Source organism: Leptodactylus fuscus, chromosome 10, assembly GCF_031893055.1.
Source record: "Leptodactylus fuscus isolate aLepFus1 chromosome 10, aLepFus1.hap2, whole genome shotgun sequence".
NCBI classification, from domain to species: Eukaryota; Metazoa; Chordata; class Amphibia; order Anura; family Leptodactylidae; genus Leptodactylus; species Leptodactylus fuscus.
The window spans coordinates 27,663,860-27,682,409 of NC_134274.1; the positions used below are offsets into that span (position 1 = coordinate 27,663,860).

Sequence of the window (18,550 nt, forward strand, 5' to 3'; positions counted from 1 at the left end):
ACCTATCTGTAGAATTGGTCATTGGTATGTGTTCTGTCGGGGTCCAACAAATAGTCTCTACACAGATCTGTTGTAGCAGCCCCAGGTGCCGGAAACTGGTAGTGGATGGGCAAGTAATAGGAGGTTCCCTGGAAACACCACTATGCAGTGGACAGGGCTGCTGCACTGTTCCTATTACTTGAATAAGGCCATACACAGAAGATAGCTAAGCCCTTGTTCAGTCATCCGCTATCTTGCTCAATTTCACCCTCCCCTTCCCAATCACATGCACACTCAGTTCGGTCAAGGGGAAGAAGCCCCCATTAAAAGATGAGCTGTTCCTGCGGAAATCCCTGGGCATAGCTGTCTAATATGTATGGCCTACTCAAGAGTGGCAAATTGATTTCTACCTGTTTTAAGAATTCTGATGTGGAGGAAGGAAAAACTGTCAACAAACCTCAGCCAGAACATGGTACTGAATGAGAATTATATAGTTATTTGTCCACTTTGGTATCAGACATGCTTGATCAAGAAATCAGGGTTTTCTGGGAGAGTGAATACAGTATCTTTCAATTGTTCCCTCATTGCAAAATGATTGGGACTCATTGCTGTAGACTCTTCAAACACACACACACACACACACACACACACACACACACACAAAATTCCTATTCTAAATAGAAGTGGAATAGACTGAGCTTGAAAGCTTTGTATGGACGCTGTTCCTATTTGTTTGTATTAACCAACCACACAATTAGAATGTAGCCAAGAGCTGACCCGGTGAGGTTCTTCTCCGAAGCGCAATGTATCTGTCTCTTCTACCCCAAGGCAGAAATCACTTCTTGTCTTGTGCAAGATAAAAAGTACGAATTGAATTAACCTTGCTGAAGGAATAAAATGATTCATTGTGGAGAAGCAGTATTTTAGGATTCTGTCTCTCTGCACAGCTGGGCGGTGTATTGGGCAGACATGTGTTATTCCAGTATTTTGTGAGGAAATGATTGGAATACTGATCAAGTCACTGAAGATGTTTTGGTACCTGAGGGAATGGTAACAAAGACTTGCTCATCCCCATAGGTATAATGGTCAGACTTGTATTTTTTCATGGCTTATACAGAAGGCATGCAGTAGCTAGGATGGTTGGATATGTATAATACAAAAAAAAAATAAATCATAAAATATTTAGCAGTTTGTGAACCAACTGTGCAAATATCCGGATTTGTTTATGAACATAGAACATCTATCTAGAGTCTTAAATAATCTTAAAATTCTCTGTTCACATTTTCTATTAGCAGATTCTGTGTATAAACAGTCTCCTAGAATTATACCTTTATTGCTTGGCTGTGTTCTTATTTTTGATGTCACAGTAGCCCGTGTCTGCATTGTTAATGTGCTTTATATTGACGTAATCAACGTTGTCAGTGTCTTTATTGCGAATTATGTTCTGTAGTTATGATGTCATAGTAATTTGCTTTATTTCTACACTGTGTTCTATTTGGATGATGATGTCACGGTCACCTGTATCATCATTTATAAACTTCTCTGTTGAGATGATGTCACAATGACTTTAATTTTTTTTTTTCTGTTTTGATGATGTTCCAGTAGTTTATGTCATTTCTAAGCTGTTTTCTGTATTGGTAGTGTCCCAGTAGTCTCTGCCTTCATAGTTACATGGTGTTCTATTTAATTGATGTCACAATGATGAGTCTTCATCTAAGATGGTTTCTATTTTGGAGGTGCCGCAGTCACCTAAAACTTTGTTTTTTGTTGTGTTGTTTTTCATGTCACAATAGTGTTTTATCTATTTAATACCTTGTGTTCTACAATGTATTAATGTCAGGTTTTTTGTGTGTGTTTTTATTACTAGGCTTGGTTCTATTGATGTTACTAAGACTTGTGTCTTCATTGATAAATGGTGGCAGATTAGTCTATGTCCTTATTGCTAGCCTGTGTAGTGATGACATAATAGACTTAATTGTCTTTTTTTTTCCATAGGTTATCCTCTATTGTGTTACAGTTAACACAATGGGTCAGATTTACCAGGGCTGTAGTGTCAGTCATGGCTTGTTTTGGGTAGAGTTTGAGTCGGAAAAAAGTCACTGACTGTAACTCCAGCTTCAAAAGAAAATGATTAATTGCTTTTAATTATATTATAGTGTTATTACTCTTGTATATTAATTAGATATATAGTTTGTGCTCCATTTAATTTAATAGGTGTTTCCTGAATTTGCTATTTCCGGGAATTAGAGGACCGTTACAGCTTTTATCTGACCATGGCTGTCATCCATTTCTTAACTTGTTGGAACAGTGCTGTAGATAGAGAGCTCTGAGTTGGTGCGTTGGCCTACCAACTCCATGTTTGGGATACATGTTATGGAACTCCATAAGGACATGTGGGTGGTTTAGTGTCCCAAAACAAGTTCTCTTTAAGGCCTCATGCATGTGAAAGTGAAAAATGGCTAGTATCACATTATGGAAATCTTTTGGGCAGATTTATTTAAATGGTCTCAAAGTAAAACTCTCAGTTGCCCACAGCAACCAAACACAACCTATTTTGTCCTATTTTTGTCCATTTTCATGGATCCATCAATAGACTGAGATCTACAAAGGATCCATGGAAAAAAAACAAACAAACATTGCCTCTTTTTTTTTCATGGCCCTTTTTTGCAACGTTTGTGTGCTACCCTATGATAAACCATATGCTATGTTTAATTCATTTCATGCTAAATATACTGATCTCATAGAGTGCTAAAAATGTCCCATTCCTTCTAGAAACATGACCAAGAAATTGTAGCTTTTATGGAAATGACAATTACCATTTTTACTACTGCTCCTGGTTTCCACCTGCTGATAATTACTTTTCCCAGTGGGATTCTAAGAGCACTTAAGAATCATAGGTTGATGCAGATATATTTTGAGACCAATCTAAATAAAGAGGTGACTGACATCACATGACCTTCTAATTATTGAGAGGAAGCAGATGTGATAGTGAATTTTAGTTTTCTTCAGAACCGACCCACACATAATATTCACGGCTGATCTCTTCTAACTATATTATATGTACTGTGCCAGTATAGGTTTCCTATTTTCCCTCCAGTAAACCAAAGCAGCTGTAATAAAGTGATATGTTGTGGATTTTTCACCATAGTAAACCTCAGTTTAAATTTTACAATTTTTTTTTGAGGAATCTTACTGCAGAAACCTGTGACAAACCTGTAGAACCATGTCATATTGGACATATTTTTATAACGAAAATCTACATATCCAGATATCACTAACAAGATTGGAGGTTTCTAAAAGTCACTTGAAATTGAATCAATTGAAATCAATTGTACTCTGATATAACATTTTGGTGCAAATTTCACAACTGAAATTTTGCAGTTGATGTTCCAGGAGTAAACCCAGTCTACAGATGGCACATGTATCCCTGGCCACCTTGGTACTGGTAAACCGCAGTCTTTGCTAAATCCATCCACATTAAAGGGGTATCTGTATCATTAACTTTTATGTCATAGCAAATGTCTGGTCAGGCATTTTGTATTATTATTATTTATTTATGTCGCACCATTAATTCCATGGTGCTGTACATTTGAGGGTTGACATACGGTACACAAAACAAATACGATACTAACAGTGACCAACTGGCACAGCCGGGTGGAGGGCCCTGCCCGCAAAGGCTTGCAATCTATGAGAATGTAGTCTATGGTTCATATGTCATCTTCTGTCTAGTACAATGCTTGGGATTTTCCAGAACTATGATATTGATGACCTAACCTTAGGCTATGTGCACACGTCTGACTTTTGGCTGGAGTGGCGCTCTGATACTCTGCACCGACCCGTATCACGGAGCAGGATAGGACCTGCTTGATAGTTATCGGAACGGACCCCCCTATAGGAATGAATGCACACAAAAACTTGGATGTCACCTGAACTTATTAAAAAAATTAAAGTGGTATCGGGTACCTTTTATTATTGTGAGATCTGATATTGTATGCAAAAAATTTCTATTGCTGCATTGCAAGGAGATACTTTGCACCAGTGGCTTTCGTGCTCCGCATCAGTATAAATTTTGCAAGAAAAATATTACATTATGTATATATGGCCCTGTCAATATTCAACACTAAATCTCAGGTTTTTTTCCTGACTGCATATTGATAAGACCTGCCAGTAACATGATCTACAGGTCTGAGATTCACCTCATCTTCCTGTCTGTTCTTACCTGACGACGTAATACGTATTGTTTCATCATCATCATATTTCAGATATGTTTAACTGCTTTAATAGCAATGTTGTATAAATGATAGATGAGATACGAGGTCCCTTGATAGCCTTCTACTTACTTCCTGTTGCCATAGGCATTCATTAATATTCCGGGGAGGCCTGGTTGTCATGGCAAAACATGTAGTTGTAGAGGGGTTTCCATGGTGACTAGGGATCTACAAGAGGCTGGAAAGCGGTGTCGATAGCTGCGAAATGACATCTCTTAATAGGTGATGATCAAGGGTTACTTCAAAGACCTTGAACCTCTTTTGCGTTAAATCTGTTTTTATTCTCTTGCATAATATGTCTGTGACAATCTTCCGGCACATTGGAAACATGGTGCACAGAGATTCCTTTAAATGATGTCAAACTGTGGAATATAAACGAATGTTCTGATTTCAACCAAAAATAATTTAAATTTTTTTTGCATAATAAAAGTTATACACTTTTCTAGTATGCTTTCTGCAATTTCTCATAGTTTTCAAGACCTCTGTTGCAGTGATGACATGTGATAGACACAGCAACAACAACTGTGTTGATTAATTTACAAGACTTCAAAAAAATTAGAAATGGTAACTGCAGCAAGTTAATATTCGTTCCTCTCACTTTTTTTGTACTTTGGCCAGCTAGCCTGTGCAAGGGAAGTCTCCCTCTCCCCCACATGGTACTCATTGCGCTGCTGCTTTCACTTTCTCTTCTATACAGTTGTGTTGTCAGTCTGCTGGGTGTAAAGCTGCTGCCACATACTCGTCCACTCTTTTAGGGCTCTCCAGTTGCTGGTGTTCAGTTTCCGCTCAGTTGGTCTTCCCAGCTTCTAGACGGCATTCGGCTATTGGACCATCTGCACACCTGTTGTCCACTGTGCATTAAAATTCAGACCAGAACTTATCCACTCCTCTTGGACTCCCATGTTTGGCAACCTTGGGATTGGGCTATACAACCATCGCTGCCTAGGCCAGTCGTACAAGTGTATGAACTTAACATAATTATCCTGCACCTAAGTATTCATAATGAATGAATCTTTCTGCTGAGATCCTTACTGTATTAATGCAGAAAAATTTCTATATTCTATAACTTTGCCTACTACAAAAATAACACTGCATTTATTTCTCTCATGTTTTCACCAAAAAATTAGAGCTGGCCATCTATTTGCTTATAAACATTATATATTGTGGGAAAGGTAGCTCAGTAGAAGCATTGGTGCGGACCCAACCAGTCAGAGACAGGGACACAAAATATGCAGGAGACAGGTTTATTTAGAAAAAAAAAAAAAATCATGAAAATAAATAAACCTTGACTTCAGGCACAAAATGAGCAAAACAAAATACAGCCGTAATTTCAGGCAAAAACAAAATAACATTCTCGTCTCAGTAACTAACTAAACAGAACTGATACCCTAACTATACGTGTGGCTTACTACCAGCCACACTAAAAAAACAAGAAACAATCTTACCAGACTCAGGGTTACAGGACAGACCCAGTCACCACCTCATTTCCTGGATCTGCATTGGAATGCAGGATCTGCAACGTTTTCTGGCTCGCCCTGGACCACACATAAGTTAAAAACCTGGGAGAAATAATTTGATTTTTTTTTTTTTTAAAGAAAAGTGTAGTTGTCTTTCAAACTTTAAAATCTATTTAAAATAGATTTTGGTATATTTTAAGATACCCATTAAAACAGATCCACCACAATAATGTTTCTGTAATTCAATAATCCAGATATTGTAGACTTTAACGTCTTAAGAAGAAAGAGAAAGAATGAAGAGGAGAAACAATGAGACTTAAATCTAAAGGGATAGCCTCAAATACTGTTAGTCCTGTCTCCTGCCAGAAGTTTAAAGGGATTGCCTAGGAATTTATTTATTTTTTTAAATTTAATCATTGGCCAGTCCCAAGGATAGTCCGTAAATATCTGATTGGTGGGGTGGGGAATGGGGGCTGACGGCAGGCCCCACACTGATCAGCTGTTTGGAAGTCCATCTGGTCCTGAAGCACATAGCTTGGTGCCTTATATAGTGACCAGGTGCCACTACTGCAGTTCTTCTCCCATTAACCTCAGTGCAGTCACCTTCCCAGTGTATAGTGTATACAGTGGATAGACCAAAAACAAAAACATCTTGGGCAACTTCAGTAGATGATAAAAGACACACTGGTACTTCTCCCTTCTGCTGAATCCATCCTTAGCTCTGGCTCAAAAAATATCAGCAAAATCTGCTTCAAAACCACAGTTGGAGTAGTCAGAACACCACAATGGTCAGTCAGTCCTGCCTGAAAGTGGCAGGATTAGTCAACCATGATCTATTATGTATGGGCACCATCCTATTGCCGGTTTGCTGATATTGAATACATAACCAATTTCCAAGCTTTTTGGAGACATGGCTGCGGCTAGCTTTGTATGCATTGCCTTCACTTCTCTGCACTTCTCCATTCGTATTTCTCTTTGTTCCAGTTAGTGAATATATGTTACGTCCCGCAGAACAAAACAAGCGCATGGGAGTAAAAGGTAGAAGAATTTGCTTTAGAAACTGTGACAAGGAAATCACAGGTTCCAGTACATGTTGCCTGTGTCCTACTTGTGTGAAAACTGACAAACAACTCTCTCAGTTTTACCAGAAGCGTCAGACAAAATGAGACAAAATGCTAATCTAAGAGAAGCGCTCAGCACACTTTTCATTTACAGTGAATATTTATTCCTTGTATCCAATATGGACCCAGCTGCATTAGTAGAAATTCTATAGGACAACATATTACCATCTATATAGGTTTTCCATAATCTACAACAAGTGATAGTCGTCTTCAGTAATGGTTATAGCAGGAATTTGTTGCACTTGACCCTTTTCAGGACATTGTTGTATGCAGGTTTTTTTGCATTGTATTCTGTTTGTATTTGAGGTCTATCACTAGTTGATTTATTTTGGCATTTTGCAGGTCTACGTTGTTAAATCTTGGCTGGGCTAGACACAGGCATTTCATTACTGTACATTTACTTAGATTAAGACTCTATCAAATAAATGGGCAGCAATGCCAGAACAGCAATACAATAATACAGCAGAAGTAAGGATTTACGCTATACATTTGGCTCTGTGTGACTGTACCAAGAGATTCTGTATAGATCAATATTGGTTTGTATCTCCAAAATAGTTGGACAACAAATAAATGTCTAACCAGGCTGAAATGGAAGTAAGAATATAAGGAAAATCATTTATGTGGCACATATGTTGTTCCCTACTTGTAAATAAGGTGGCAGTATTGAACTTGCTGCAGCACTGAGAGTCCATACCCTCATAGTCTTCCTGTGCTAACATTGGTCCTTGTACCTACAATGAAAGAAATGCCCCCTGCCACATGAGGTAGTAGATAGTGTAGCCATGGTACAGATTTTGCATTACCATTTTGTTAACTGCCCCCCTGTCATGGTGAAATGTTCCTCCCTACACAGTCCAACTCTATTGATCGCATTGTCATTGTTGATAGATACCATTATAACACCCAGTTGTCAATTTATTAATACATTTCTATCTTGTGTAACAGTGGAATGGCACAATCCTTCTATAAAAAAGATACCCCAAAATTGTTATATTATGGGAATACAAATATTTATTAAAACACAGAGCCGATGGATCATAGGATATCAATAATTTGTATAGGATTTAAGTGGCACCTTTCTCCACCTCAACCAACTCCAACTCTGTGCCTCCTCCACTGAATCTGGCACCATTGCTGAGTAATCACCTCTGTTAATCTCTCCTGTTAGGTGTGCGGTTCTGGACTGTAGCAGACAGACAAGGAACCGGGGAGCAGCGTCACTCTTGGGTCAAAACCCGTCTGCCACGACTGTCGTGGTCGCGGTTTCCCCCTCCCAAATGAATGGGCCGACCCCTGAGGAGGATGCTGCCGCCAGGTGGAAGCCGCGGCTCGCTGAATCCGCCTAAGAAACTGCAGCTCGCTTCTTTTTTCTGCTAGCGGCAACATGCTGATAGCGTTAAAAAAGAACGCTAGTGGTCTCCATAGACCACCATTGTATGGAGGTGGATTTTGAGGCAAAATCCTCTGTCCTTGACCCCATGTGAACTAGCCCTAAGATTATTTTTTCTTTTTTTTTTTTTTTCATGTTTTGTTGTATAAAGTAGAAATTACTTTTCTGGTGATCTGTGTTTTTTTTTAGATCCGTTGTTGAAAAATTTTAGTGGGAGGTTTAGAGCGGCAGTCTTCATATTCCCAGCACTTCAGGAGGGTTTGCCTCATTTATGACAAGGTGCATGTGTCCCTATAAATCATGTGCACCTTCTGCAGGACCATGTGCCTGTACTGAAATCTACGACAGCTCATAACTGGCTTAGACCTAGTTCACTGTTCACATCTGCATTTGGGCTACTCTGTTCACCTCTCTGCATGAAAAAGCAAGCAGCACTTTTCTCTCCACATTTTTTTTGTGCAGAAACAAAACACACCATTATAATCTATGTTGCCTGCGGGTTTACTAAAGTGACCGCTTTTTATGCGGATTAGGTTTCCGTTTGGGGGGTCTCCAAGCAAAGTCCCCTCATGGAAACCCATGTGCAGATGTGAACTGGGTCTTTGATTTCGGGTATCAATTACACCCATAAACTGGCATAAATGATGACGTAGTGAGGGTAGCACAAAAAGAAAGTCTGAATTTAAAAAAAAAAAAAATTTGTGCAAAAACAAGAATGGTTAAAATCTGTCAAAGAAGGCATTCTAATCCTACTACTTTTGTCTTCCCTTGATATAGACGGGTTATTTCCAAGGGTCTATTTTATATTTTGACTAAATAAACCTTCTTTATTTTCTAGATTGATAGACGATCATCATCACCTCGAAGTCCATCTAAGGTAAGACATGTCAATTAACACTGTACAAACTATAAGCTATGTTCTAATTGAATACACTTATAACTAGGGGTATAGTTGGGTGGGGGTGTACTCTGGGTTCTAGGTGTCAGTCTGACGTACCAACAAAGACATTCTATTTTGGCCAGAGTATTCAGCTGAGACAAATGACAGCATTTTTTTTTATTTGTATTTGCACAATGATGTAATAAAGCAAAAAAATGTGAAGGTGTAAGCACAACTGAAAGAGGTGCTAGTAGTGAGGAACTTGTCTATTTTAAAGGTGACTAAAAAAATAACACATCCAGGTGGATACTATATATTACTTCCTGCAATTAATCACTTTCCTCGTTATAAGGAAAGGGAAAAGAAATTGCTGCAATAAGGAATCAATTTAGTACATCAGGCCACTTTTGGCAGTTGTAAGCAGTAGTAGTGATCATTAAGCACTAATGTAGGAAGTCACATGGCCGTGAAGCGATCCAAATCAGACCATCAATCACTATCGATTATTATTCATGTAATGCAGCAACTAGAAATCAACCATGTAGCTTAGGTCAAATACTTAACTTTAAAATGCATATAGATCATATACTATATAATGTGAAATTATTACATATGATCTAGGCCAGCAAGGTCAAAAATGCAACATACAACAATAATAGTGGTGTGCGGGGACCTTTATTAGTAGCAGAAACATATGTGGCCATAAACCAATGAAGCCGTAAAAAGATGGTTAGCTTTTTTAGTGATATGTAAGTGCACTTGGCGTGAACCTCGTTTATCTACACACATCTGTGTCATACATAGAGCTAAAAGGATAATTTACAGCTAGAGGAGCATTGTTGGGTGACCATTCCTGAGGAGAAAAGCTGGAGCACTTACTGCAGTCTGTAGGCAAATCTGTCAATTCAGGTCCAACTCCAAATCAATATAAACATATAATGCATCGCCATGTCCAAAGATGCCAAAGTATTTATTCTGGATAATAAACACTGAACAGAAAAAAAAATCTAAATGTTCAAATCAACTTTATTTGGTTATTATTTCCTACCACAAAACAACAAAAGCAATCAAAAAGGTTTTATTTGCCTTATGATGGTAAAAGTAAAAGGAGCTCGTCCTGCAAAAAAAAAAAAAAAACCTTGCACAGCTCTGTTGACAGAATTAAGAAGTTATGAGGATCATATTATTGAGTAAAGTCTTTTTAAATTTATTGTAATGTAATAAAACATGACAAAAATTAAAATTGTTATTGCCATGATGGTACGGATCGATAAAATACAGGAAGGATTGGTCCAACAACTGGGAATCCCCATCAATCAACTGATCAAAGTAGCAGCAATGTTCGTATCAAGCCATATATAAGTCTCATGGCCTGATTGCAGCTCAGTCCCATGTAGTGCCAATAGGAAATCCATCTATTCCTGTGGAAAACATGTCTATGTGAGCAGAAAGATATACAGTCCTATGAAAAAGTTTGGGCACCCCTATTAATCTTAATCATTTTTAGTTCTAAATATTTTTGGTGTTTGCAACAGCCATTACAGTTTGATATATCTAATAACTGATGGACACAGTAATATTTCAGGATTGAAATGAGGTTTATTGTACTAACAGAAAATGTGCAATATGCATTAAACCAAAATTTGACTGGTGCAAAAGTATGGGCACCCTTATCATTTTATTGATTTGAATACTCCTAACTACTTTTTACTGACTTACTGAAGCACAACATTGGTTATGTAACCTCACTGAGCTTTGAACTTCATAGCCAGGTGTATCCAATTATGAGAAAAGGTATTTAAGGTGGCCAATTGCAAGTTGTTCTCCTATTTGAATCTCCTCTGAAGAGTGGCATCATGGGCTACTCAAAACAACTCTCAAATGATCTGAAAACAAAGATTGTTCAACATAGTTGTTCAGGGGAAAGATACAAAAAGTTGTCTCAGAGATTTAACCTGTCAGTTTCCACTGTGAGGAACAACGTAAGGAAATGGAAGACCACAGGGACAGGTCTTGTTAAGCCCAGAAGTGGGAGGCCAAGAAAAATATCAGAAAGGCAGAGAAGAAGAATGGTGAGAACAGTCAAGGACAATCCACAGACCACCTCCAAAGAGCTGCAGCATCATCTTGCTGCAGATGGTGTCACTGTGCATCGGTCAACAATACAGCACACTTTGCACAAGGAAAAGCTGTATGGGAGAGTGATGAGAAAGAAGCCGTTTCTGCAAGCACGCCACAAACAGAGTCGCCTGAGGTATGCAAAAGCACATTTGGACAAGCCAGCTTCATTTTGGAAGAAGGTCCTGTGGACTGATGAAACAAAGATTGAGTTCTTTGGTCATACAAAAAGGAGTTATGCATGGCGTCCAAAAAAAACAGCATTCCAGGAAAAACACTTGCTACCCACTGTAAAATTTGGTGGAGGTTCCATCATGCTTTGGGGCTGTGTGGCCAATGCCGGCATCGGGAATCTTGTTAAAGTTGAAGGTCACATGGATTCCACTCAGTATCAGCAGATTCTTGAGAATAATGTTCAAGAATCAGTGACGAATTTGAAGTTACGCCGGGATGGATATTTCAGCAAGAGAATGATCCAAAACACCGCTCCAAATCGACTCAGGCATTCATGCAGAGGAACAATTACAATGTTCTGGAATGGCCATCCCAGTCCCCAGACCTGAATATCATTGAACATCTGTGGGATGATTTGAAGCGGGCTGTCCATGCTCGGCCACCATCAAACTTAACTGAACCTGAATTGTTTTGTAAAGAGGAATGGTCCAAAATACCTTCATCCAGGATCCAGGAACTGATTAAAAGCTACAGGAAGCGACTAGAGGCTGTTATCTTTGCAAAAGGAGGATCTACTAAATATTAATGTCACTTTTCTGTTGAGGTGCCCATACTTTTGCATCGGTCAAATTTTGGTTAAATGCATATTGCACATTTTGTGTTAGTACAATAAACCTCATTTCAATCCTCAAATATTACTGTGTCCAGCAGTTATTAGATATATCAAACTGAAATGGCTGTTGCAAACACCAAAATATTTAGAACTAAAAATGATTAAGATCAATAGGGGTGCCCAAACTTTTTCATAGGACTGTATAAAGTTATGGCAAAGAGGAAGAAGGAAAAAAAAATTGCGGTGGGAAGGGATTAAAATAAAGTACTATTAGAGACTCACCAGTGTAAAGGTACATAATGACTGGAGTTTTTCTTATTGGTGATAAAAAAAAATTCTGAAGATATTTAAGTTCTTTAATAATTTGACAGTAAGACATCAACATAACAGAAGTCCTCCATCACAGCAAACATCAGTTAATGAAGAGTTCTCCAACTTGTGGCTCAAAATTATAGCTCAAATAATGTACGTGTATGATACATTTCCCATATACTCTGTGCTCCCCCCCCTCCAAAAAAAAATTAAAAAAAATTAAAAAAAATCAGACCAAGACTGACCATTACATACAGTTGTCAGGTCACTCATCACAACCCCATCATTTACTTCCTAAATCAATTTCATGCAAATCCTTATGGAAATATTTCATCAGAATGTCTACTGGTAGAAAGTTACAGTCTGTGCCATGTGTTACTCTGTGTTATAAGAGGCGCACAGGAAGCTCAGGACAAATTTAAACATTTCAGATTGAGTTTCAGTGTACCTAGTGAAGCTGCATCCTGTAATGCAAGTACTGAGTAAGCTCCTACGTCTGCTGTGCTTCAGCTACAAAATAAGACTACGAATGGTATTCTCCAAGAGTTTTACTGATATTCTATCCTTTTGTAGTATGGTATAATGTAGTGATATAAGAGAAGAGAAAAAAATATTTTTCGTATATTGCCTGATAAGGTGTTGTCCCCATTGTCTATAATGCCAATCATCTCACTGTGGTCACTATCACAGTCCATGCAGTATAATACTGAAAAACACAGAGCAGAGCGGCAGTAGTCATGTGGAAATAATGAGCCAATAATCTTCCTTCATCATCCTGAATAACCATGGAAATGAGCCTTGGACAACAATTGTGCTCCCTTCTCTTAACAAAGGGTCAACGATTGTGCTTGATCTGTATAATGTAAAATATCATTATTATGACTGCTGTCTACTGGGATTAAAAAACTAAGACACGTGTATTTCATGAACATATCTCAACAGATGTACCTGACTGTATATTGACATAGGTGGTTGTCTCGTGTGTTATAGTCTCTTCTGTATTTGTCTATTGTAAGCCGTACCAATTGGACCCTGCAACTGCTGCTGGCTGCCTCATCCAGACAGAGAGGTGGTTGTGCAGATTTCTATATCTGTATGGCTACCTCTCTGTGCATACTGTACCTGGATGTTACACAGGACCGGGATTGGGAATTGGATCCACCATTATGGAGATGGATATGAGTCTCAAAGGTGGCCCTGCATCTATGGTCTACCCTTTGGATATGTCATAAATCCATGATGGTAAAAACCCTTTAATTAATGGGACCACAAGACATGCTTTTTATGAGAAGAGCTTCCCCACCAAATGCCTAACCTTTCTGGATAAGCCACAACTTGCCAGTAATTCCTCCTGCAGAGTGATCCATGTGTCCTAATAGTATAATATGCTTGGAACTGATGTACTGTACTGTTCTTAGGGCATGTGTTCACTTCTTCTCTACCTTAATCTCTTTGCAAAAGTTCAGAAACCTCTTTAGTCCTCAAGAAAAAAAAAAAATCCTTACAACACAATACATTATATAGAAGGCTGGGAGGAGGGAGTTGAAGCTGCAGCTTTATTACTCAGGCCTTCTGTGAAACAGTATAAGGGGGCATTCACACGGAGTAACGCTGGGCGTGTATCACAGCCGTACACGCCGGCGTTACGGCAGACTGCCGAACACTTCCCATTCACTTCAATGGGATCGCTCGTAAACGCCGCTGTTACGAGCGCTCCCATTGAAGTGAATGAGAAGTGTTCCACAGTCTGCTGTAATGCCGGCGTGTACAGCTGTGATACACGCCCGGCGGTACGCCATGTGAATGCCCCTTAAGATGGGAAAAGCAAAGTGATTTCTCATGCTGGACTCTTACACTGCCTACCCACTTAGCAAGCAAATAAAAATAGGCATTTACAATAATAAGCAGAAGGAAGCAAAAAATACAAAATCTAGAAATTGCTTATAACCTATCTGGAAGTGCTGTGTGCATCTAACAATGTGTAAAATGTCATCATGAATTTAGTTTTGCAACAATAGATAATCCTTAAACTTTTAGATGTCTGCCATCTACATTCTATGAACATGGTCACTATTTTTTGTATTAAACCTCTCCCACTAAGGTAGTTTTGCCTATGGTACAGCTAAATTTTATCTACTGAATTGTACAATAATAAACTAGCCCAAGTAGGGAAAAAAAACCAAGAAAAAGATCAATTTTTGAGGGTTTTACATTAGGAGATAGTTGCAGTCTCTTAAGGACACTTACTGCCAATACCCAGGATAAGAATGAAGATAATGTCCCACCGTGGCCTCTACTGTGTTCGTTGCAAATAATGCAAAATTTATTGCCAAAATTTTGAGGGTTCACTACCCAGGAACTATTATTATACTTTCATATATAATTATTCACTGGAGTATAATGATCAGAGGTCCCAGGGAGGTGACAAAAAAACCCCATTGTTATTTACCTATCTTGAGCTTTGGCATGACTATCTGCTGTCTTCACAAAGGACCAATCCGGACAAATCCGGCAAACAAGGAACTGCGCTCTTCTTATTGGCAAATACAGGTTTATTGGCATCAAACTCACACACAACGCGTTTCGGGCGTATACCCACGCCCTTCTTCAGGTGTAATAGTTTCAAACCAGCAGCCACCAATATCTCACAGTTTGTCTCACCTCAATGGTGAGACAAACTCTGAGATATTGGTGGCTGCTGGTTTGAAACTATTACACCTGAAGAAGGGCGTGGGCATACGCCTGAAACGCGTTGTGTGTGAGTTTGATGCCAATAAACCTGTATTTGCCAATAAGAAGAGCGCAGTTCCTTGTTTGCCGGATTTGTCCGGATTGGTCCTTTGTGTATACGCTTACACACCCATGTGGTGTTAGGAACATGCTGCCTCAACCCGAAGATTAACCCTTCGGTTTCCTTATATTGCGATTTCAGAGTTGTGACTTGGGCTCACAACCTTACAAGGTGAGCGTCATTCCTCTGTTTCACGTCCTAAACGTTTTCAAAAATATTACACTACGGTCTGCTCGGTGTCCATATTCCCTTTTGTTTTTGAGATATCTGCTGTCTTCGGCCCTCTTCAAAGATATCACAGAGGTGACTTAAAGAGGAACTTTCATGTGCTTGGGCACATACGGTTTTATATTGCTAAAAAGCTGAAAGCGCACTGTTGGATTTCCCGTTATGTGCCCCTGGGCAAGAGATATTGCCGCCATTAGTGATATCTCTTCACTGTCAGAAGGGTGTTCCTGACAGTCTAGCTGGGCTGCGAGGAACACCCCCTCTGACAGTATAGAGCTATGGAGGAGTACTGTCTGGAGGGGCGTTCCTCACAGCCCAGCTAGACTGCCAGAAACAACCTTCTGATAGTGAAGAGATATCAGTAACAGCACTGATATCTCTTGCCCTGGGACACATAATGGGAAAGCGCTCTGACTGCTTTCTAGTGGTATATCTAACTACATGTGCCCGAGGACATGAAAGGTCCTCTTTAAGCTGATGTCATAATGCGTCGTGAAGTCTGTGATGTCACTAAAGAGACCTGAAGACAGTAGAATGTTGTGTCAGAGCCCAGGAGACACAAGTAACACTGGTTTTTATGTTTGCTCATCTCCCTGGGCCTCCAATCATCATACACTGGGGTCTGAAGAGACCGCAGAGTCTAATAATATCAGTTTCAGTCTAGAAGTGTATGATCCGAATTAAACTGCCAGATGAATCTTGCAAGACAAATCTTGTAGGATTTGCTCAACAAATACTCTTGCCGTGGGCCCACGTCCTTACTTGCTAATCTCCGCTCCTGTTCACGGCAACTTCAGATTCCCCTTCTGCCCTCCTGTGGACCCTATATGTCCCATATCATGTCAGCAAAATAAGTGATACACAGGGTGCCCCCTGGAGGGCTGAGGGGAAGTGGAGGTGGCCATGAGCCGGAAGCAGGTGAGCAGGTAAGTACATTTTTTTTTAAAAAATTTAATAAAAAGCCCAAAAACATTACCGTGTACTACTGTGTACAGTTCTCTAGTGGTGATGCTGAGGAACTGCAACTCTGCTGCCATATAAGCTACTTCCAGCTATATTCACTGTATACAGCTTAGGGCTGCCAGATTAGCTAATTCATGTGGGGTTCAGATGTTGGACCAACACTGATCAGATACTGATGGCTTATCCTGGGAATATCCATAACATATGGAGTCTTGGACATCCCCTGTTATTGGAAACTACCATTTATATGTTATATTTTGTATAATTGGCTTGTGTTAATATGCTCTCAATAAGCTAGCAAATGAGAAAACACTGGCTTGTTTGCATGTGAGTTGTATGCAGCCTGTGCAAATAGGAATTTTGTGACGTCACTAAAGGAAGTGTGACCGTCCTGATGCTGGCTCAGTAGGTTGTTTTTATTTTTTTGTTTTATCTTAACTGTTAAACATTCATGTAAAATAGACCTCATGAGTGCAGGTCTAAGGAGACTGATTTCTTACCTTAATTCTACATAAGGTCAAAGTCAAGAAGACAGCAAAAAAGTCAATGGTACCGCACACTCTAAAATTATATGTGGTGCTAGCGAAAAACGGTCCTTCGACCCAAATATACTAGTGAAAATAGATTTTGCTGCACACACTGTTTTGTGATCAAAGGAATATAGAGATTTATTTTACAATATAGTTAACGCCTTTTGACACAATGCAAAATATTGGCATAGAAAGACAGGCTAGATCAATTGGATATGACGTTTCGGTCCTTAGACCTTCATCAGACGCGATCTAGGAGCAATAAACACAGGTATATATCAATGACATGTCAAATATGGTCAAATATAGCGTCATAGTACAAGCAGAGTACATAAACATAAATTTGCCAAGAAGTAACAACAGAGAACTATATAACAAAAGACAAAGGAATTAAAATAAAAGAATAGAGAACAGAAGTAAGCCAGATAAATCTTACAGAGACAAGATGTGATGAGGACAAAACACAGGAGGTAAATATGATGTCAAGAAATAGGATAGAGAACAAGCCAGTGTGTAAATAAGGGAGAGGATTAGGAGCATGGAAAATAGCCAGAGGTATGGGGAGCTGAATATATGGAACACTGAAAGGTAGAGGTGTAAAGGGGATGAGGTCTTACCTAGTGTGGTAGCAGGATCAGTATAAGTGTCAAGGCATGAGCAGTACTGTGGAAAAGTGGGGTTTAAATAGTGTGAGCCCGCCCAGAGCCAAAGGTCAGAACCCGGAAGTGATGTATTAAAGATGGCGATGTGTTCCACAGTGGAACGCAAGGAAGAAAAGGAGGAGAGAAGGGTATGTATGAATAATGGAGGATAAGAGAGCCAAGAATATATGAAAATCAGGGGGTAAAGGGCAGGTTGAAATGGAAAATTAAGGGTATAAACCAGAATAGACTGACATAGAGGCTATGGTATGTGATAACCTAGAGGGATGCCGACAGGAACTGACATCAGCGGAAGTGAGGTATGTGTTCCACTGATGTGTTCCACCAGGGCCAAGGTAAGAAACCAGAAATGATGTAATAAAGATGGCGATGTGTTCCACAGTGGAAGACCTCATCCCCTTTACACCTCTACCTTTCAGTGTTCCATATATTCAGCTCCCCATACCTCTGGCTATTTTCCATGCTCCTCATCCTCTCCCTTATTTACACACTGGCTTGTTCTCTATCCTATTTCTTGACATCATATTTACCTCCTGTGTTTTGTCCTCATCACATCTTGTCTCTGTAAGATTTATCTGGCTTACTTCTGTTCTCTATTCTTTTATTTTAATTCCTTTGTCTTTTGTTATATAGTTCTCTGTTGTTACTTCTTGGCAAATTTATGTTTATGTACTCTGCTTGTACTATGACGCTATATTTGACCATATTTGACATGTCATTGATATATACCTGTGTTTATTGCTCCTAGATCGCGTCTGATGAAGGTCTAAGGACCGAAACGTCATATCCAATTGATCTAGCCTGTCTTTCTATGCCAATATTTTGCATTGTGTCAAAAGGCGTTAACTATATTGTAAAATAAATCTCTATATTCCTTTGATCACAAAACAGTGTGTGCAGCAAAATCTATTTTCAAAAGTCAAGAAGACAAACCAGAAAGGAAATGGCTTAACGAAAATATGTATAAACATGAAATCCAAAATGGTCTCTGACTCTTTACATTGCACTGAATTATTAGTAATAAGTGTTTGCGTAAGTGATACCCAGCACCTTATCAGACTTTC

The 18,550-nt window shown here is 39.2% G+C and overlaps 1 protein-coding gene across 1 annotated transcript in view; it reads left to right on the plus strand.

The window, feature by feature from the left end:
* The window catches only part of ANK3 (ankyrin 3), a 436,797-nt gene that overhangs the window by 68,192 nt on the left and 350,055 nt on the right, over positions 1-18,550 (plus strand). Inside the window, exon 2 of the mRNA XM_075257454.1 lies at positions 9,054-9,092. Coding sequence (XP_075113555.1) covers positions 9,054-9,092 — 39 coding nt within the window. The remainder of the gene's footprint in view (positions 1-9,053; positions 9,093-18,550) is intronic.